Source organism: Megascapheus bottae, chromosome 1, assembly GCF_031878675.1.
Source record: "Megascapheus bottae isolate mThoBot1 chromosome 1, mThoBot2.hap1, whole genome shotgun sequence".
Classification (NCBI taxonomy): domain Eukaryota; kingdom Metazoa; phylum Chordata; class Mammalia; order Rodentia; family Geomyidae; genus Megascapheus; species Megascapheus bottae.
Genome location: NC_143509.1, coordinates 31,346,358 through 31,368,502, shown reverse-complemented (window position 1 = coordinate 31,368,502; position 22,145 = coordinate 31,346,358). Strand labels below are relative to the sequence as shown.

At 42.8% G+C, this 22,145-nt stretch overlaps 3 protein-coding genes across 3 annotated transcripts; all 3 read right to left on the bottom strand.

Moving 5' to 3' along the window:
• Positions 1 to 244: 244 nt before the first annotated feature.
• On the bottom strand, positions 245 to 3,310 carry LOC150068843 (olfactory receptor 7G1-like). Its single transcript, XM_090329229.1, has 2 exons — positions 2,393 to 3,310; positions 245 to 289 (listed from the first exon to the last, which is right to left on the bottom strand). Exons 1-2 carry the CDS (start codon positions 3,308 to 3,310, stop codon positions 245 to 247), a joined length of 963 nt encoding a protein of 320 aa, XP_090185355.1.
• A 7,634-nt stretch (positions 3,311 to 10,944) lies between these two features.
• On the bottom strand, positions 10,945 to 11,871 carry LOC150068842 (olfactory receptor 7G2-like). The gene has a single exon (XM_090341899.1). It carries the CDS (start codon positions 11,869 to 11,871, stop codon positions 10,945 to 10,947), a length of 927 nt encoding a protein of 308 aa, XP_090198025.1.
• An 8,366-nt stretch (positions 11,872 to 20,237) lies between these two features.
• LOC150068841 (olfactory receptor 7G2-like) lies at positions 20,238 to 21,173 on the bottom strand. The gene has a single exon (XM_090341886.1). The coding sequence runs from the start codon at positions 21,171 to 21,173 to the stop codon at positions 20,238 to 20,240; it is 936 nt and encodes a 311-aa protein (XP_090198012.1).
• Positions 21,174 to 22,145: the final 972 nt, after the last annotated feature.

Below are 22,145 nucleotides of genomic sequence, written 5' to 3'. Positions count from 1 at the left end.
AATAAAAAATAGAATGGAAGAAAGACAGCCTCTTCAACAAGTGGTGCTGGAAGAACTGGTTAAGCACTTGCAGAAAACTAAAGTTGGATCCTTCTTTGTCACCCTGCACCAGGATTAACTCCAAATGAATCAAAGACCTAGAGGTAAAAGCAGATACACTGAAAACTTCACAAGAAGGAATAGGAGATACACTAGGCCTCCTTGGCACAGGTCAAAACTAATAAGGACCCAGAAACACAACAAATCAGAGAAGTTTGGATAAGTGGGACTGCATTAAACTGCAGAGCTTCTGTATGGCAAAGGACATAGCTAGCAAATTAACTAGAAAGCCTACAGAGTGGAAGAAGATCTTCACTAACCATACAACAGACAAGGGCCTCATGTCTAAAATATATCAATAGCTCAAAAAATTGAATCACTCCAAAACTAATCTCCAAAGAAACAACCACACCATTAAAAGATGGGCCAAAGACTTAAAGAGAGTCTTCTCTGGAGAAGAAATAAGAATGGCCTATGGACACATGAAGAAATGCTCAACATCTAAGATGGGGGGGGTTGAGGGGGACCAAGACATGTGAAAGGGTATCAATATATGTGAATTAATGTACCTTCTATCTGGCAAATATCATATAACCCTTTTATTAATTACCATAAAAATATAAAAAATAAAAATTTAAAAATTTAAAAAAAGAAATGCAAATCAAATAACTCTAAGATTCCACCTCACTCCAGTTAGAATGGCCAGGATCAAGAAATCTAATGACAACAGATGCTGGAGGGGATGTGGCCAGGAGGGATCACTACTACACTGTTGGTGGGAGTGCAAACTCGTTCAACCACTGTGGAAAGCAGTATGTCAGTGCCTCAAAAGGCCAAACATAGAACTCCCCTATGACCCAGCAATTCCACTCCTTGGCATTTACCCAATTGTCCAGAAACAAGGACATACTAAATCCACTAGCACAATGATGTTCATTGCAGCACTATTTACCATAGCAAAGATATGGAACCAACCTAGATGTCCCTCAGTTGATGAGTGGATCAACAAGATGTGGTATTTATACACAATGGAATTCTATGCTGCTGTCAGAAAGAACGACATTGCCCCATTTGTAAGGAAATGGAAAGACTTAAAAAAAATCATATTAAGTGAAGTAAGCCAGACTCAAAGGAACATAGGCTCAATGGTTTCCCTCATTTGTCATAATCAGTAGAAACCGTGGGCTCTCCTAGCAGAGATTTACAATAGAGCAAAACCTAGACACATACATATAGTATGATGCTAAATGAAAGGACCTCCAGGATATAGAAACAAAAACCATATAATAAGTGATTGTTGTCCTTAATGTACTGTTATCTCTCATCTCTTTTGCTGTCCCTTGGTTATGTCATATTGTTACAGTATTTCACCTTGTTATCTGATATATTGTATATATGCTTATTTGGTTATTTGAAATCAGATAGGGAAGGGGGGAAAACAAGATGAGGGACAGGGGTAGAGGGAGGGAAATGGGGACCAAGACATGAGAAAGGGTATCAATGTTTGTGAAGAAATGCACCTTCTGTCTGGTGAATATAATGTAACCCTTCTATTAATTACAATAAAAATATATGGAAAAATAAATATTAATATTAATTCCTTGATACATTAGACAGGTTTATTTTCATTGAAAACTGATAGGATCTTTACCAATAAAATAACAGTATTATAAAGCCATCTCAAGCCACTGAAATATCTGATTGTGTGGATTTTTACAAGTAATGAAATTACACAGTGTGGAACATCTCATTAATTATAACAGGGTATGAAATTTCAGTTTATTTGCCTCCCATTAGGTCTACGTGCACCATCCAAGCCCTTTGTCCTTTGTCTAGAACCCAGCTTAATCTGGTCTCTAGAGAAGATGTTTCTTAAAACCCTCCCTACCCAACTCAGCCTCTAGAAATTTCTTCCTTCTGAGACAGGTTCCTACAAGACACAGCATGACCCAAGGCCTCCCATGCTGCTCCACAGAAACTCAAGGGGACTCAGGGATCAAAATCCCTGGAGTAAAAATGCAAAGCAGGGATTGTGTTAAGACATCACCTCACCTAGAGACTTTTGGAAGAACTTGCTGTCACCCTCCCCCACTTAGAAAACCCATGTCCCAAACACATGGGCAGAGTCACAAAACAGGCTGTATGCTCAGCCAGGAGTGGACACCACAGGGATGGAGGCATGGCGAAAAGGGGTGTGTCTCGAGTTGTAAGGGGAGTGACTCAAGCAGACTGGGTGTGGCTCAAGTAGAAAGAGCAAGGGGACTCAGTGCCAGAACACCTGCCTGGGAAGCTACAGGCACTGATTTCAAACCCCAGAACCCTCTCCACCCCCACAAAAAAGAGAAAGTAGAACAATGATGAGATGTCTCAAGGCTCCCTTCATTTCTTTGTTCCTCAAACTGTAGATAAAGGGGTTCAGCATCTGTGGGATCACAATATACATCATGGAAGCCACTACGTTTTTGAAGGAAGACCCCGTAACAGCCGAACTCATGTATACACTGAAGCCTGTCCCATAGAACAAGGACACAACACACAGGTGAGAGCCACAGGTGGAGAAAGCTTTAGACTTCCCTCCTGCTGATGGGAGCCTCAAAATAGAGGACAGAATTTGAGCATAAGAGAAAATAATCCCCACGAGTGGCATTCCAAAAAAAAGGCTAGACACTAAATGTATGAGGAGGTTATTGATAAGGGTGTCTGAACAGGCCGTCTTGAGGACTTGAGAGAGCTCACAGAAGAAGTGAGGAATCTCCACATCTTGGCAGAAGGACAGACGCAACACCATGAGGCTGTGGAGAAGGGCATGCACTGCACTCAGGAAGAGAGAACAAAGGAGCAACAAGACACAGAAGCCAGGGTGCATGATAACTGTGTACCTCAGGGGGTGACAGATGGCCACATAGCGGTCATAGGCCATCACCACAAGGAGACAGTTTTCTAAACCACCAAAAGTCAACACAGAGCTGATCTGAGCAAGGCAGCCGGCATAAGTGATGCTGTGGTCCCGGGCCTGGATGTTGAGCAGCCCCTGGGGGACAGTGGTAGTGCTGATGCAGACATCAGTAAAGGAGAGGATGGAGAGGAAGAAGTACATGGGGGTGTGGAGGTGGGGGTCAGCACTGACCGCCAGGATGATGAGCAGATTGCCGAGCACAGTGATCAGGTAGATGGACAGGAAGAGGCTGAAGATGAGGGCCTGGAGTTCTGGATTGTCTGTCAGTCCCAGGAGAAGGAATTCAATAGCAGTTGTTTCATTTGTAGGTTCCATACTTCGTTGAGTATCAGTTTTATTTTAAATAAAAAATACTGAGAAAAAAATAAAGAAAACATGATTTATATATGGTGGAAACTTGTAATGGCTATGAAAATAATCTTTGTCATAAAAATTAAAATCGTTGGGCCAGGAGTTTGGCCTAGTGGTAGAGTGCTTGCCTAGCATGAACGAAGATCCGGGTTCAATTCCTTGGTACCACATACATAGAAAAAAAGCCAGAAATGATGCTGTGGCTCAAGTGGTAGAGCTCTAGCCTTGAGAAAGCCCAAGGACAGTGCTCAGGCCCTGAGTTCAAGCCCAGGTCTGGCAAAAAAAAAATCTTTGTGAAGTGCCGGGAGTTTGGCCTAGTGGTAGAGTACTTGCCTAGCATGCACGAAGACCTGGGTTCGATTCCTCGGTACCACATACATAGCAAAAAGCCAGAAGTGGTGCTGAGGCTCAAGTGGTAGAGTGCTAGCCTTGAGAAAGTCCAAGGACAGTGCTCAGGCCCTGAGCTCAAGCCCAGGACTGGCAAAAAAAAAAATCTTTGTGCCACTTTGGACTTCACTTTGGATAAGTTCTGAGAATGATGTTTGGCCTTCTATGTTTTCTGTTTGTTTGTTTTTTCCAGTCCTGGGGCTTGGACTCGGGGTCTTGTCACTGTCCCTGAGCTTCTTTTGCTCAAGGCTAGAGCTCTATCACTTGAACCACAGCACTATTTCCAGCTTTTTCTGTTTATGTAGTACTGAAATCAAACCCAGAGCTTTATGCATGCTAGACAAACAATCCATCACTAAGCCACATTCAGAGACCTTGTCTTGCATGTTTTAACTGACATTCTCAAGAAACTTGGGGCCTGGGCACTGTCCCTGACCTTCTGTGCTCTACTGTTTCCTTCCACATTTGGTTTATTGGTAGTTATTTGGAGGTAAGAGTTTCTCAGGCTTTCCTATTCAGGCTGACTTTGAACTCTAATCCTCAGATTTCAGCCTCCTGAGTAGCTAGGATTATACGAGGCCTCCAGTTAATTTTCTTAATCTAAACTTTGAGGACTTCAAATACTATTTTTTTAAAAATACAGCTCTTCCCATAGAAATCATGAACCACACAAATATAATATGCTTACATACCTCCTTCCTTTCCTGTACTCTCTGCCTTTTCTAACTTACATTCTCTTGGGGAACATTCACATTTTTTTCAGACATTTTTTCAAATACAGAGATTGTGACAAAATCTCCATCATAGGGGTATGTTCTGAATTGGTCTGTGCCTGCAAACGAAGAGAAGGATGGAAGGGAAATGACCAAAGCTAGCTTGTAGGACAATGGTTTCCCCCACTTTGTTCTGCCTCGTGGTCACCTGAAGAATGCACCAAATGTCAGAGGATGCATCGATGCCAGGTGAATCTGCCCCTCTTGTGAGTCCAGTGGGTCCATCTGTATCTTCCAACACTGCTTATTGTCTGCAAAGATGGACTCAGTGTTCCGAGGGTCTCACATTCAGGTTGACTCTTAGGGCCAGCATCTGTTAATGCTTCCAAGACATCACAGCGCTTCTGGAAGATAGTACAATGTGAAATCATAATCATGTCTTCCTGAACACAAACCCAAGCTATCCCTTCATTTTTAGTTCTGCCTTTTTTCTACCCAGCAAGTTCATTGTGAGCTGGTGGCTCACCCTTGTAATTGAACTGCTCCAGAAGCTGAGATGTGAAGATCAGGGCTCAAAGCCAGTCCAGACAGGAAAAATCCATGGAACTCTTACCTCCAGCTGACCACCAGACAGCCAGAAGTGGAGCCGTAGATCTAAGTGATAGAGTGCTAGCCTTGAGCAAAAAAAAATATATATATATATATATATCTCAGAGACAGTGCCCCAAGCCCCATTACTGACACACAAATAATAAATAAATAAAAAGACACAATGGAAATAGGTCAATATGTCAATTAATTCTAAGTAAACCTATGTAACAATGGTGAAACGGTTCAAAGTTCATACTAACAAAATCGCTTCCTTAAAGAGATAGCATATCATTCAATAAACTATTTACCATAGCCAAGTTAAGGAAACAGCCCAGATGTCCGACAGTGGATGAATAGACCAGGAAAATGTGATATATTTAGCCAATGGGATATTATTCATCCATAATGAATAGAAATTACACATTATTATTATGTGCCATTATTATATCATATTATTATATAATTGATGTCATTTGCAGAGAAATGGATATAGTTTTAGGAAATTATATTCTGTGAAATAAACCAGGCTCAGAGAGGCAGAGGACACGTTTTCTTTCATATGTTGAAGCTAAGTGTAAAATATGCACACATAAATATATGATAATAAACACGAGTCCATGTGCATATTTAAGTGTTCAGAGTGACTCAAGGATGGCGTTGCAGGAGTGACTTTCCATAATATAGCCCCATTGGGCAAGTAACAGTTTAAATGGATGTCAAGGAACTAAAACATGCTAATAAGTTAATGAGAGTTTAATGAGAGGAAGATGGATGAATGGAGGAGGGGAAAACAGTAGACAAATGCAATTATAATACTCAGTGGAGGGCTAGGAAGGTGGCTTATTGGTAGAGTGCGTGCCTAGCATGTATGAAGCCCTGGGTTTGATTCCTCCACATCACATACTCAGAAAAGAGTTAGAAGTGACACAGTGGCTCAAGTGATAGACTGCTAGCCTTGAGCAAAAGAAGCTCAGGGACAGTGCCCAGTCCCTGAGTTCAAACCCCAGGACTTGCAAAAATGAAAATAAAAATAAAACAGTCTCAATGTAGATATGTGAACATGGTTATATGGATAAAGGAAGACATGGATTAGAATGGGGGGAAGCACTGATGAAAGGGGTAACTTGGTCAAGAGGCACTAGACTAAAAACAAACATGCTTTATTAGAACCCCCTTTGTACAACCATTGGAAGACAATGTTATAAATGCACTCTCCAAGAATCACCAGAGTCACAATGAAAGACAGGAAAACAAAGAACTGTCTTAGCAAGGCAAAATTTACTTGTATGAAAAAAGTACCCCATTACTCAAAACTCTGGCAAGCCAGCACACAGAGCAGGCAGCCTGCTTTCCTGTTTATTCCTAATGCACAGGCCCCGCCCCTCTGCTCAGATTGGTTCCTCTCAGGTTCACAAGCTATTGGCTAGTTTAAGGGGATAAGATGTGTTTCCATAAGGTGAATATTAAGAGACTTTGAAATAAGATTAACAGTTACAGAAGCAATCTCCAAACTATCCAAGCCCTAACTTATTTCTAGAACAATCCAAGGTGTGTTTTCGGAAATTAGTTTTAATTCCATCCTGGAGCAACCAGTTAAGACAAAAACCTTAGATTCTAAAATCCTTCTCATCCCAGATCTGTTCCTCTTTTCCTTATTTTACTTTCTGATAATGGCTTTGCATTTATTAGAGCCAAGCCACAATATCTAAGCAGGAACTTTTAAGCAACCCATTTTGATAGAAAAGATAGACAGTAATAAACAAAAAAAACAATATATAAATAAACATAAAACAAAAGCCAAATTAGAGGGGGAGCCAGGAAAGGTGCTTATGTAATTAGGTAGAAATTTTAAACAGAGCCAGGCACAGTGGTTCATGCATGTAATCCTAACTACTCAGGAGGCTGAGATCTGAGGATCACAGTTCAAAGCCAGCCTGGGCACTGAAGAATGTGAAACTCTTATCTCCAATTAATCACCAGAAAATGGGGAGTGAGGCTGTGGCTCAGGGATAGAGCAGTAGCCTTGAGCTGAAAAGCTCAGGAATAGCTCCCTGGCCTAGAATTCAAGCCCCAGGACCCACAAAAAAAACAAACAAAGAAAGAAAGAAAGAAGAAAAGAAAGAAATTTTAAGCAAACAACAAAAAAAATCAAAACAATTCTGCAGGCACCAGTGGCTCACATCTGTAATCCTACCTACTCAGGAGGCTGAGATATGAGAATCACAGTTCAAAGCCAGCCCAGACAGTAAAGCCTATAAGATTCTTATCTCAAATAAACTAATCAGAAAAAAACAGGAAGTAACACTGTGGCTCAAGTGGTAGAGCACTAGCTTTGAACACAAAGAGGCTCCGGGACAGGGACAGTGCGTAGGCCCAGAATTCAAGCTCCAGGCCAGGCAAAAGAAAAAGAAACAGGAGGCTGAGATCTGAAGATCAAGGTTCAAAGCTAGCCTGGGCACTAAAGTCTATGAGACTCATCTCCAATTAACCACTAGAAAAAAAAAGGAAGTGGCTCTGTGGTTCCAGGGGTAGGGCAGTAGCCTGGAGCTGAAGAGCTCCGGCCCAGAGTTCAAGCCTCACGACCGACCGACCAAATGAAAGAGACGGCAATGAGCCTTTGCTGAATGATTAGACTCATATGTTCCGAATTCCATCCAGGCTTCTGCATTATCTTTAGGGCAGGAACACTCCTCAGAGGAGTGAGAGGCTCAGGATGAGGCGAGTCCTCAAGGGAAGCAGCCTGTGTGGATCAGTTGTGGTTTGCTGTGCATTTTACAGCCCACTCCACTATAATCACATGTCTTGTATGTATACCTTACATGTAAGATACGCATATATATACTTATATACGATAGACATATAAGATAGATATCTTATGTCTATCATGTATCATATATCTTATACATGTGTATTATTGCCCATACATCTCCGTGGACTTAAGAAGAAACCTCAGTGAGACAAAGCTGTAATTTTTTAAAATAACAAATAGAGCAAAAGCAGACACCACAGGGCTAGAGCTGTGGAATCTTTTATTCCCTGTCCTCTACCTCTCTCTCTCTCTCCCTCTCTCTCTGTCTCTCTCTGTCTCTCTCTCTCTCCCTTTCTCACACATATGCATGTGTGTTGTATGTGTTTGTGTGTGATCAGCTTTTAGTTTATTAACGAAAACTAGCAAACAATACACTGATCAAAATACTTGCTCAATACCACAATTACAGGAATTCAAGTCAACAGAATATTTGTATACATACAGCATGTGTGAGGAAAGACAGATTGGTGGGAGGAGTGGAGTGGGGAAGGAGAGACACTATATGTGCATATCTGTCATCCTAGCAAGTAAGGAAGCTGAGATCTGAGAATCATGGTTCAAAGCCAGCCCCACAAACAAATCCTAGAGCTTCTTTTCTCTAATTAGCCATCAAAAAGCTGGAAGTGGAATTATAGCTCTAGTGGTAGAGTGCCAGTCTTGAGCAAAAAAAAAATGCTAAGGGACAGCACCCAGGCCCTGAGTTCAAGCCCCAGGACCTATACAAAAAGAAAACAAAAGACTAGAAAAAAAATTATATTAAGCAAAGTAAGCCAGACCCAAAGAAACATAGATTACATGGTTTCCCTCATTCGTAATAATTCGAATGTGACTATAAATCTATAAGTAAACACAATGGATAGTAACAGACAAATAATTTGGACATGATAAATTAAACAGCACTCTCAATATTCACACAAAGGAGAATATTCTTAAAATCACAAAGGATCAACAGCTATGTGCATATGATAACATAAAATGATGTTTATTGAAATAAACCCCAAGAAAAGGTAACAAGAGGGTTTGTTATTATTAGTAGTAGTATTATACTGCTTCTTTTTTCTATTGTACTGGTTCTTTTTTTCCCCTTTTGGTGTGTTTTCTTTGTAGCTATTTTTTTATTTGGTTACCCTTTTTCTTGTATAGTTTATTTGATTTGGGGAGGGGAAAAGAAAGCACAGAAATGAAGCAATGAAAGATAAACCAATTCAGTAGTGATATTCACTAGACCTTAGGTTGGAAATGAACAGACAACATGGGACATGCTGGGATCAGGAGGGGGGAAAGTGGGAGAGAATGGGGGAGGGAGGGATGACACTCTTCAAAAAGAAAGGTACTCATTACCTGACTTTTGTAACCATACTTTTGAGTATCGGCTTTACAGTCAATCTTTTTTTTTTTTTTTTTGCTAGGCCTGGGCCTGAGCACTATCCCCTGAGCCTCCTTCAAGGCTAGTGCTCTACCACTTGAACCACAGGGCTACTTTTGGCTTTTGAGTGGTTAATTGGAGATGAGATTCTCATACTTTCCTACCCAAGGTAGCTTCAAACGGTGACCCTGACCTCCTAGCCTCCTGAGTAGCTCGAACGAAAGGCATGTAGAGCCACTGGTACCTGGATCTACAATCAAGTTTAAAAAAAAAAAACAAACATAAAATTTGCAAATGACACAGTAAGAAAAAAAGAAAGACGAAAGGCAGATTCATGTTCTGGAGACAAACAAGCCCTGTACTTGTGGAGACTCTCAGTCAGCAGAACAGGTAAACACTGATGTCAGCATCAGGAGAATTTGTCTACACACAGTAGACAGAGGAGGGGATCAGATGACCGGAGTCTAATCATGAATTCTCATACGTCCCACCCCTGTTTCCTAGGCATTGATCAATGCCTGATCACCAACCTGGCTGCCTTTACACCTGGGAGATGTGGCCTTACCTGGATGTAGAAGACAGGAGCTCTTTCTGTCCTCAGGGCAGGACGACACAGGGTCAGAGGCATCTGAGTACTGCTCAGAACCGCTCCTGGCCTGGCTTGGGGCTCAGGCTTTGCTTCCTGACTGGCCAGAGCTGTGCAGGGACACGGCAGCTCCTCAACCCCTGTAGCCCTCCTGTTCAATATCTAAAGCTCCTCATTACACAGCTATTGTACTGTCACTCGAGTCCCAGGAGAGCATGTCCTGGAAGACTGTGGGTGCAGCAGTGAGGAGGTGAGTGTGCCTAATCCCCTGAGCCCTGGGGCCAAGCAAGGGACATCCACATCTCTATGTCGCTTCTGTGGTCACCTTGAACACATTTGCCCAGCAATCAGGCTGTCTCTCCTTACATGTGGCTGAATATCTATGGACTTGAGATTTCCTTTCTTGGGTGGAGCCCAGGCTAAGCATGTTTTCTCACTGAGTTACTATTTCCAGGCTATTATTTTCCTTAATGCTCAATGGACAAGCCAGGGGTAAGGAAGTCATACCTTAATCCTAGCTGCTGAGACAGCTGAGATCTGTGGATTGAGGTTCAAAGCCCAACCCAGGTAGAGAATAAATCCTTAAGACTCTTATCATAAGTTAATCAGCAAAAAAGCCAGATGTTGAGCTGCAGTGAGCATTGGCCTTGAACAAAAATAAAGCAATGGGGGGCCGGGAGTTTGGCCTAGTGGTAGAGTGCTTGCCTAGCATGCAGGAAGACCCGGGTTCGATTCCTCGGCACCACATACATAGAAAAAAAGCCAGAAGTGGTGCTGAAGCTCAAGTGGTAGAGCTCTAGCATTGAGAAAGTCCAAGGACAATGCTCAGGCCCTGAGCTCAAGCCCAGGACTGGCAAATAAATAAATAAATAAAGCAAGCAAGCAATGGTTTAGTATCCAAGCCCTAAGAGTTCAAGAGTGAGTACCAAGACAAACAACAAAAAAAAGGAAGAAAAAACAGAGGAAGGAAGGAAGGAAGGCAGGAAGGCAGGAAGGCAGGAAGGCAGGAAGGCAGGAAGGAAGGAAGGAAGGAAGGAAGGAAGGAAGGAAATAAATCAGGGAGGGAGGGAGGGAGGGAGGGAGGATGAGAGGGACAGAGGGAGGGATAACACTTCTGTACAAACCCAAGTCCCAAACAATAACGCATCATAAAAGACTGATAACTCTCCTCAGGGCTCCCTTCATGTCTCTGTTTCTCAGGCTATAGATAAAGGGGTTCAGCATTTGGGGGACCACAGCATACATCACTGAAGCCACTGCAATCTTCCTGGGTGAGTCAGCCGCCGTGGAGCCAATGTATACACTGACACATGTCCCATAAAATAAGACGACCACACACAAATGGGAGCCGCAGGTGGAGAAGGCTTTGTGCTTCCCTCCTGGCGACGGCATGTGCAGGATGGAAGACAAGATGCAACTGTAAGAGGAGATGATTCCTGAGAGAGGAACGCCCCCAAACACACAAGCTACCACGTAGATCAGAATATTGTGGGCGAAGGTGTCAGAGCAGGAGAGCTTAATGATCTGAATCAGCTCGCAGAAGAAGTGAGGAACTTCCAGCTTGGCACAGAAAGACAAACGTAACATCATCAGACCGTTAAGCAAGGCATCCATAATGCTAACCAGCAAAGAGAGCAGAAGCAGCAGGACACAGAAAGAGGGATGCATGATGGCAGTGTATCTTAGGGGATGACAAATGGCCACATAACGGTCATAGGCCATGACTGCAAGGAGAGAGTGTTCCAAGCATGCAAAAACGATGACGAAATAGATCTGAGCTAGGCAGCCTGTGTACGTGATGCTGTGATCCTGGGTGTGGATGTTCGACAGCATCTTGGGGACAGTGGTGGAGCTCAGACAGATGTCATTGAAGGAGAGACTGGAGAGGAAGAAGTACATGGGAGTGTGGAGGTGGGGGTCGGAGGTGACGGCCAGGATGATGAGCAGATTGCCAAGCATGGTGATCAGGTACATGGACAGGAAAAGGTCAAAGAGGAGAGGCTGGAGTCTGGGATCGTCTGTCAGTCCTAAGAGAAAGACATCTGAAACTTCTGTCTGGTTTCTAGCTTTCATGCTGACAATGAGCTGGTGGGAAGATGGGAGGGAAAATAAGATGAGAAAATGAGTGGATCACAAGCAGCAGAACTTTGGAATAAGTTCTACAATCTTTTGGGCTGCCTGGCTCAAGTGGCTGAGCACCTGAAGTTACTACCCTGAATTCAAGCCCTAGTACCCAGCAAGAAGAAAATGCGAAGGGGGAACAGGAAGAACTCATGGGAAGATGTAAGAGAAGGAAGCTGAGGAGAAGAAGAGGAAGAGAAAAGAACAAGAAAGAGGAAGTGGAGGCAGAGAAAGAGAAAGAGAAGAAGGAGGAATAGGAGAAGAAAGAGATGAGGAGGAAGCAAAGGAGAAAAGAAGAGGAGGAGAAGGAAACGAAAAAGAGGAAGGAGATGGAGAGCAGGAAAAAAGAGTGGAAGGAGGGGAAGATGAGAAGGAAGAAGAGGAGCAAGATGAGGAACAGAGACAGGAGGATACAGAAAAAGAAAGAAGAGAAAGGAAAGGGAGGAGGAACATGAGTAGGAAAAGAGGAGAAAGAGAAGGAAGAACAAAAGAAGAGGAAGGAGAGGGAAAACAGGAGGAGGAAAAGGAGAAGAGGGGAAAAAAGGAGGAAAAGTGGGTACAGGTGGTTTTAACTATAACCCTAGCTACTCAGGAGGCTGAGGTCTGAGGATCACAGGTTGAAGCCAGACTGGCCAGGAACTTCCATGAGACTCTTATTTCCAACAAATCTCCAGAAAACCAGAAGTGGTTTGGGGGCTGTGGCTCAAGGCAGAGTACTAGCCTTGAGCAAAAGAGCTCAGGGACAGTGTCCCCGCCTTGAGTTCAAGCCCCAGTACTTACCTCCTCCCCACAAAAAAAAAAAATAGGTAGATGGAGGAAGAGAATACAAAAGAGAAAAAGAAAGAATGAGGCAGAGAGAAAGGAAAAGAGAATGGATAAGAAAGAGAAGAGGAGGAGGTGAAGGAGGAAAAGAAGAAAGAGGAGGAACTGCGTGGGTCTTTAGACTTCAGCTTCCATAACTGTGAGAAAGTGACATTCTGTGTCTGAAATGCACAATTGATGGCGCTGAGTTTTAGGGTCTCCGCAACCACTCACTTTACCAGATCTCTGCACACAACCACAAGGAAAGTCCAGTGAAGCACCTGGTCTCAGTCCCAAAGCATTTACCCTGTCAGCTCTGAGATCAAAGCCAGCCAGCTTCTCCCCGGGATCTGGACGCTGGCGGAGGCATCCTGCTTAAGAGCAGAGAAAGCGAAGGAGCCAGGAGGATCCTGATGAGGAAGATAATGGCTTGGGGAGGCCTCCTCTCCCCTGCCTCCCTGCGGACTCCATGCCCAAATCTCCTCCCCAGAGCAGCCACCTGCCTCTCCTGACCCCAGGAGGCTCACATGGCTCTAGATCCCTCACCCCAGAAAGCAGCCACCACCTGTCATAGCTCTGCCTGGTCTCAGCGCATTTCCAAGGCAGGAGGGGTGTACACACCCTTCTCCTTTGACCTCTAGGCAGAAGATGGCTCTCCACATTTCCTCACACCAAGGAGAGGACTTGTTACTTTAGGTGTGCAAAGGCCTCTGCAGGGAGAAGAAACAATGCGTAGTATATTATTACATATTGTGTAGATTATAGTATATTATATGTAATTACATACAATTATATAATGCATAATTATATGCCCAAGGTATATGAGATATCATCTAGAAATATAATTGTAAGAATATGTAATTATATTTCCAAGGTATAGAATTTAATATATAATATATAAATACGTGATTTTTATTTATATATAAGAGCTATAGTGTTCAGCATATGATATAAATATATAAATAGAAATATCTAATTTTTATAATATACATCTAATGTATTTAATATACCTAACATGTAAATCTATAACAATCTATAGCATATACTTATATAATATATAAATATATAGTTGCACAATGTATACATACACACAATTATAATATAAAATATATAAATATATCATTATGTAAAATATGCAATGTTATGTCTATTTTATAGTATTTAATATAAATAATAAATATGTAATTATAATATACAATATTTAACCTTTAATTATAAGTCTAATGTTTAGTATTTAATATGTTATACATAATTAAATATAATATATTATCTATTTTCTAATGGTATAGCAATAATATATAATATTATATAGTATATTAAGATGTATTAATTATAATTGTACATTAATTTACACAATTAAAATTTCAGAAATAATAATATATTTTTTCATGTTAATATACATTAGATTATGTATTCTTTTTTTTTTTGCCAGTCCTGGACTTGAGCTCAGGGCCTGAGCCCTGTCCTTGGACTTTCTCAAGGTTAGAGCTGTACCACTTAGCCTCAGCACCACTTCCAGCTTTTTTCTATGCATGTGATACCGAGAGTGCATGCTAGGCAAGCACTCTACCACTAGGCCAAACTCCCAGCCCCAGATTATGTATTCTTAATAGATCATCAGTAATTATAATATATATTACTTGACATATATTGCTCTAATATAGTAATACTAGATAAAGTGAGGTTTTAAATAAATATATTGTAGATGAAGTATTGTTAAAAAAAATTCTGACACTGGGGTGTATTCTTTTATGTTTAATTGATGTACGAATCTGAAGATTTTTCACAAAACTAACAAATCTCATCATTTGATCAATGTTGACTAGACACCAAGTCAAGGTCCCACTGGTTCCCACCTATAATCTTAACTATACTGAGGCTGAAAGCTGAGAATCACAGTTCAAAGCCAGCCCGGCCAGGAGAGTTCATGAGACTCTCATGGTCAATTTTCCCACAAAAATCTGGAAGTGGAACTGAGGCTCAAGTGGCAGAGAATCAACATTGAATACAAGAATAGTGCCCAGACTGAGTTCAAGCCACAGGACAAACATAAGCACCCACCCCACACACACACACACACACAATTGAGTATTATTTAACCATGAAGAAGAATGAAATCATGTCACTTACAGGAATATGATGAACTGGAGATGATCATGTTAAGGTAAGAGAAAGACAAATATTGCATCCTTTCAGTCATATGAATATCTACCTATAAAAATGTAACATGAGGGCTGGGAGTGTTGGCTCAACCTTGTAATCTTAGCTATATAGGAAGCTGAGATCTGAGGATTGGGGTTCGAAGCCAGTCCAGGCACTAAAGTCCGTGAGACTCTTATCTCCAATTAACCACCAGAAAACTGGAAGTGGTACTGTGGCTCAAAGAGTAGAGCAATAGCCTTAAGCTGAAGAGTTCAGGGACAATGTCCAGGCCCAGAGTTCAAGTCCCATGACTGACAAAATAAAAGGAATACAACCCACGTAGTAGTAGTGGTTCAGGACTGTAATCCTACTTACTGGGATGGAGCTTCTGACTTCTGAGGATTGCTGTTTAAAGACAGCTCAGGAAGTCTATGAGAGTCTTATCTTCTATAAACTAACAAAAAGCCAGAAGTGGAGCTGTGGCTAAAGTGGTAGAGTTCTAGCCTTGTAGTACCAAGTCCCTAAGTTCAAGCCCCAGTACTGGTGTGTGGGCATTCCCCACCCCTAACACATATACACACATCCTCTATCTATCTATCTATCTATCTATCTATCTATCTATCTATCTATCACTTATCTATCTACTATCTATTTAATGACATTGTTGTACAAGTGAGATTGATTTGAAGTAAATGAGCTGGTATGTGTGGAGGTAGCTAAAAGGAGGTATAACAAGAGGTGACTATTCAAGAAGTATATTTCTGTATAAAAATTATATAATGAAACTTACCAGCAAATATTAAAAAGGAGAGGGTGAGACTGATTGTGGGGCACTTAGACTGGTTCCATATCTTGTCTATTTAGTAAATAGTGCTTCTATGAACATGGTTGTGTGGGTATCTCTCTTGTAGCCAACTTACATTGTTTTGGATCTATATCCAAGAGTGGTATAGCAGATCATAGGTGAGAGACAGAGACAGGCTGAGAGACAGAGACAGAGACACTGAGGTTTCTATCTAGATAGGTACAGTTTTGTTTTGTTTTTTTGGGGGGGTTGTTTGTTTTCAGAATCCTCATACTGATTTCCATAGTGGTTGCACCCATTTTACAGTCCCACCAGCAGTGGATGAGAGAGAATTCTTTCTTTTCCTGCATCCTCACCTGGATTTGCTGAGTGGTAAGATGGTGGATTGCTGTTCCGACTGGGGTGAGACGGGATCTCTGTGTCATGATTTGCATCTCCTCTACGGCTAAGGTTGCTGAGCATTTATTCATCTCTCAGTTCAGCCCACACTTCTTCCCTGGTTGTTTGTCCTCACAGTGTTGTATTTATTCGAGCTCTTATAATGTGTTCTGATAGACACTACAACACTTGCACAGATTAGCTGCCAATCTATGAGTACCTCTTCAGTCTGCACATTGTTTCCTTTGATGTGTGGAAGATTGTTTTTTATTTGAGTGGAGGGGATGGTTCTGGGCTTGAACTCAGACCCTGGGCCCTGGTCCTGGCCCCTCTTTGTGTTCAAGGCTAACACTCTACCACGTTGGCCATAGCACCGCAACCGGCTTGTCTGAGTAATTTCTTGGAAATAAGTCTCATAGGGGACTTATCTGCCCAGGTTGGCTTTGAACCACAATCGTCCACATCTCGGCCTCATGAGTAGCTAGGATTACAAGTGTGAGCCACCAATGCCCGGCTGTGCACAAGATTTTTAATGTGCTCCCATTTATCAAGTCTCTCTCTCTCTATTTTTCAGTTCTTAAAGTTCAAGAAGTTGTTGTTGCTGATTAAATGTCTGTCTTTTTCCTAGATTTTCCTGTTGTTGTTTCTAAGTCTGAAGTCATATGTCAAGACTTATTTGGGGCTGTTTCTGTCAATTGTGGGGCTTAAACTCAGGGCACTGTCCCTGATGTTTTTTTCTCTCAAGGCTACTGCTGTACCACTTGAGCAATAGCGCCATTTCCAGTTATCTGGTGGTTCGATGTAGATAAGAGTCTCACAAGCCAGGCATAGAGGCTCACACCTGTAATCCTAGCTACTGAGGAGGCTGAGATCTGAGGATTAAGGTTCAAAATCAGCCTGGATACTTTTAGTCAGTGAGACTCTTATCTCCAATTAACCAATAGAAAACCAGAAGTGGTGCTGTGGCTCAAAGGGTAGGGTGGTAGCCTTGAGCTGAAGAGTTCAGGGACAATGCCCAGGCCCAGAGTTCAAGCTCCAGGGCCAACAAAAAAAAAAAGAGTCTCACAGGCTTGCCTGCCCAGAATGGCATCGAACCATGATCCTCAGATCTCAGCTTCTTCACTAGTTAGGATTGCAGGCATGAGCCACCAGTGCCCCTATACATCCAAATCTTTGACTCTTTTTAAAAGTATTAGTATAAGACTAGATACAGGAATTCTAATTCAACAATAAAATAAGTTTTTGTGCCCATCAAAAGACAGGCAGAGAATATCCAACCAATTTTATTTAATATCAGAAAAATAACTACCCAATTTCATCAATCTCAGAAAGACTACTTTTTTTATTTTCGCTACATACATAAAAATAGAAAGGGTAATAAATAAATATATAGCCAGGCACCAGTGGCTCACACCTATAATTCTAACAACTTACGTAGCTGAGATCTGGAGATTGTGGTTCAAAGCCAACCCAGGAAGAAAATTTCCTGAGCTGTTTTTCTCAAGACTGGTTCACTCCCACTTCGGTCACAGCTTTATTTATTGTTTCTTGGTGGTTCATTGGAGATAAGAGTTTCATGGCCTTTCTTGTTCAGTATAGCTTTGAATCGCAATCCTCAGATCTCAGCCTCCTGAAATAGCCAGGAGTACAGGTGTGAGTCACAACACTCAATCTGGCCAGAGTTCTTATGGTCTGACTCTTCAGTGGAATCTCTGATCCATGCTTTATTAATGTCTCCCAATATGTAAGATTTACAGTTTCTATATGGTCATGAAAGATTCAAAAGTCCTCCTTATAATCTTAATACTCTCTTCTAAGCATCAGGTGCATAAATACACACATGCACACAGCTTCAGACAACTTACAGACCTGTGCAGACAGGTGAGTGCAGAAATCATTCATGGGTAACTATCACGCTCTAGATGGGGTCCATTTTTTTAAAAAAGACAAATTAGAATGCAGCATAAATTCGATGGGTTGAGTAGATTATTTTATTATCACACCTTGGAAGTCCTTCTAATTAGTCCAGTGCCCACAGCTGTCCCCTTGGCAGCTTGAGCTGAGGGTGTGGCTGGTGAGGACTATAGTAATTCTCCTATCTTTGCTGTTCCAGGGTGAAAGACTTGGTGAACTTTGAGAACAAAAGAAGTAATGGTGGAAGGCTTTGTTTCTGAATCTCCACCTTTTTGCCCTCACCATCCTCTTACAAAATGGGATCAAAGCTCTGTGGAATGATACATTTAGAAAACAAATAATATAAGCTTTGGGGGCTCACACCTGTAATCCCAGCGGCTCAGGAGACAGAAATCCAAGATCATAGTTTAAAGCCAGACACAGAAGTCTGTGAGACTCTTATCTCCTCCAATGGATCACAAAAACCCAAAGTGGAGCTGGATCAAGTGAAAGACTAGCACTGACCACAAAAGGCCATAAGTTCAAGCCTCAGAACTGGCTTGATTGTGATTGCCAGAGAATCTGTTTCCTGTGCATATTCTTTTCTCCCTGTCCTCATGTTACCCACCATATCCTAACCCTCAGGTGTTGCAGGTCACTGGCTCCCATGGGAATAATGGTGGCATCTACCTAGATGGGAAAGATGGAGAATTGTGGGGCTCATCACATTAGGAAAATGGGCTGACCTGCCTGTCGCCTCCTTGGGAGGTTTGGTTGTGGTTTGTGATGTAAAATAAGGCTACCTCGAACCCTGGGATTGGCCCCTCTGACCTCTCTGACCACACCTACCTCCCCTTGCCCTGCCCACCTGTATGCTGATAGACTTCTGCATCTTACTTTAGCCTCTGGTACTTTCCCAATAAACGAGTCTGCTGTGACAGTTTCCCTGGTGTGTCTGTGTCTTCCCTCTGGAGAGGGAGGGCTGGGTGAAGGCGGCCAGTCGGCCCTAACCTTTCTCGGTCTCATCTTAGTCGGGCCTGTTCTCCTTGTCCCTCCTGCGGGTCAGGAGGCAAGAAGCGCTAAAAACCCCGGCAGAGAATGTATCCCCCACTTTGGTAGATACACTGATAAGGCTGTAAGCTCCTTTTAAAGGAGGACCAGTTCCAAAAGGAAGCTCAGGTGTGGCTTCCTGGCTAAGATGGAGATATGGAGAGACATCATCATATGCTTATTTATGGGTACAGTCCCTGAATCTCTGGGGATTAATATCCAGAGCTCCTCATTAAAAAGAAATTTGAATTATCTTCCTCCTGGTCCCAGGAAAGCCCATCCTTAAAGATCAGTGGAAAAACAAAAAAAGAATTCAGACTGTCTGATTTCCTGACCCCTGAGGTTATAGTCCTCATTCTCTTATTTCCTAGGTTTTTTTTTTAATCAGCTCATATTCAATTCTTACAGGACATGGATGCTGCCTCTTTTCACTCTAGGCTAGCACTCAGTGAGCCACAGCATCACTTTCATTTTTTCTAGCAGTTAACTACAGATGAGTCTTGTGCCTGAACAGACTCAGAACCGCAGTCCTCAGATCTCACTTTCCTGAATAGCTAGAATTTCAAGTGGGAGACACTAGAGGCTGGCTACTTTTCTAATAAATGACATGCTCTGGCCAAGTGACATTGATTCACCCCTGTAACTACATCTACTCAGAAGGCTGAGATCAGAGAACGACGGCTCGAAGCCAGCCCAGGCAGATAGTCCGTAAGACCCTTAATCTCAAATCAACCAACTAAAATCCCAAAATGGAACTGTGGATCAAGTAGTACAGTGTTAGCCTTGAACATAATAACTCAAGGACTGCTCCCAGACCCTGGAACACGAGAAAAGAAAAAAGAAAGAGAGAGAGGAAAGAAGGAAGGAAGAAAGAAAGGAGAGATTGGGAGGGAAGGTGGGAGGGAATGAAGGCTGGAGGAAGGGAAGAGTTGGAGGAAAGGAAGGAAGAAAGGAAGGGAGAGGAGTAGAGAGAGAAGGAGGAAAACTAGGAGGGAAGGAAGGGAGGGAGGAAAAATAAGAGGAAAGGAAGGAAGGGTAGAAAGCAAGGAGATGGAAATAAGGAAGGGAGGAAGGAAGGAAGGGAAGAAGGGAGGAAAGAAGGAAGGAAGGAAGGAAGGAAGGAAGGAAGGAAGGAAGGAAGGAAGGAAGGAAGGAAAAACTTGATGAACAGCCAGGCATTTTGACACACTACTTTCGCTTCCCATTTTAAACTAAAGAAAGCCAGATCTTACACATAAGGACCCCTTCATCAAAAAGAGAGCACTCTAATGAGAGCCCTCAGAGCTGCCTTCATCTCCCCATTCCTCAGGCTGTAGATAAGGGGGTTCATCATTGGAGGGACCACCGCATACAGCACTGAAGGCACCATGGAAGCCTTGACGGAAGCCTCGATCACCGCAGAGCTCAGGTACACCCCAAACCCTGTCCCATAGAACAAAGACACAACTGACAGGTGAGAGCCGCAGGTGGAGAACGCTTTCCACCTGCCTCCTGCCGAGGAGAGCTTCACAATAGAGGACACAATTTGGATGTAAGAGAACACAATCCCCAAGAGAGATAGGCCAAAAAATTGGACCCCCACTACATAGACCAGGAGGTTATTGAGCAGAGCGTCTGAACAGGCCAGCTGGAGGACCTGAGCCAGCTCACAGAAGAAGTGAGGGATGTCCACATGTCGACAGAAGGACAGGCGCAACACCATGAGACTGTGGAGCAGGGCATGGCCTGAGCTCATGAGGACAGAACAGAGGACCAGCAGGACACAGAGGCGGGGGTGCATGATGGCTCTGTACCTCAGAGGGTGACAGATGGCCACATAGCGGTCATAGGCCATCACCAAAAGGAGACAACTTTCTAAGCCACAGAAAGTCAAAGTGAGGCAGGTTTGAGCCAGGCAGCCTGTGTGAGTGATGCTGTGATCCTGGGTGTGGATGTTTACCAGCATCTTGGGGGCTATGGTGGAGCTCAGACAGATGTCATTGAAGGACAGGTTGGAGAGGAAGAAGTACATGGGGGTGTGGATGTGGGGGTCAGAGGTGACAGCCAGGATGATGAGCAGATTGCCGAGCACGGTGATCAGGTAGATGGACAGGAAGAGGCTGAAGAGGAGAGGCTGGAGTTGTGGGTCGTCGGTGAGTCCTAGGAGAAGGAATGCTGACATCGCACTTTGGTTGGTAAATTGCATGGTGAAGCCCAATCTTATTGGAAATGAAGCAGCAAAGCCTAGGGGAAAATGAGGTAGGATAAGCAATGAAATAAGGATATTATGTCTAAGTAACATCCCCTTATTCTCACAGCCATCTTGCTGTCTCAGTGAGTGGTGGAGGTCTTTCACCCAGCTCAGGAAAACCTAGAGGTGGTAGACCCTTCTTGGAATCACAGATGACAGGTTGTTTAGCCCACGAAAGCTTTGCTACATGGAATGCTTCCCTTGATTATTCCTTCTATGGTTTTCTGTCCTCAGGAGTGTCTATTTTCTTATATGGTTTTCTTAGCTTGTCCCTGAGATTTGTTGAGTTGAATCTTCACCCAACACACGTAACTTTGTGCAAGCTACTTTCTGGGCTGCAGGTCTTTGGGACAGAAGTCTACCAGCAATCGCCAGCTCTCCAAAAAGACTCCCAATTCCATTTCTCAAAATGTGGCTTCTTACAACTGAATTCCCATATAACAGTAAGCTTACAGCAAATACAGGGGATAGTCATTCATTTATTTCCCCTAGGATTAAGGAACCAGAGTCATTTAGGGGGAAATGAGGCCAGTTAAACTGAGGAAAATGAGGCCTGCTGAAGGCAACTCAAACACATGGTACATAGAAACACAAAAGCATAGTCTTTGCTTCCAAGAGAGACAACAGGATACATTCCTTCCTGAGGGCTGCATTTCTCACCCCAAGAATTAACATTGGTTTGGCAGCATGTATATCAAACTTGAGTAACCTCCTAGTCAAAATGCAAAGAACAGAGTGGGGCGCACTGATGGCGCCTGTCATTTTAACTACTCATCAGGCTGAGATCTGAGGATTCCGGTTCAAAGCCAGCCCCAGCATAAAGAGCTCAAGGACAGAGCCCAGACTCAAAGTTCAAGCCCCACAACCAACCAAAAAAAAAGCCTTCCTAATCTCAAGGATAAGCATTTGTTTTATGGCAGGATTCAT

Coding starts and splice junctions, on each gene's coding strand:
- LOC150068841 (XM_090341886.1), bottom strand. CDS start 21,173: ATGCAATTTACCAACCAAAGTGCGATGTCAGCATTCCTTCTCCTAGGA.
- LOC150068842 (XM_090341899.1), bottom strand. CDS start 11,871: ATGAAAGCTAGAAACCAGACAGAAGTTTCAGATGTCTTTCTCTTAGGA.
- LOC150068843 (XM_090329229.1), bottom strand. CDS start 3,310: ATGGAACCTACAAATGAAACAACTGCTATTGAATTCCTTCTCCTGGGA. Junction 290..2,392: donor CCTTGAGACATCTCATCATT/GTTCTACTTTCT, acceptor TTTGCCATACAG/AAGCTCTGCAGTTTAATGCA.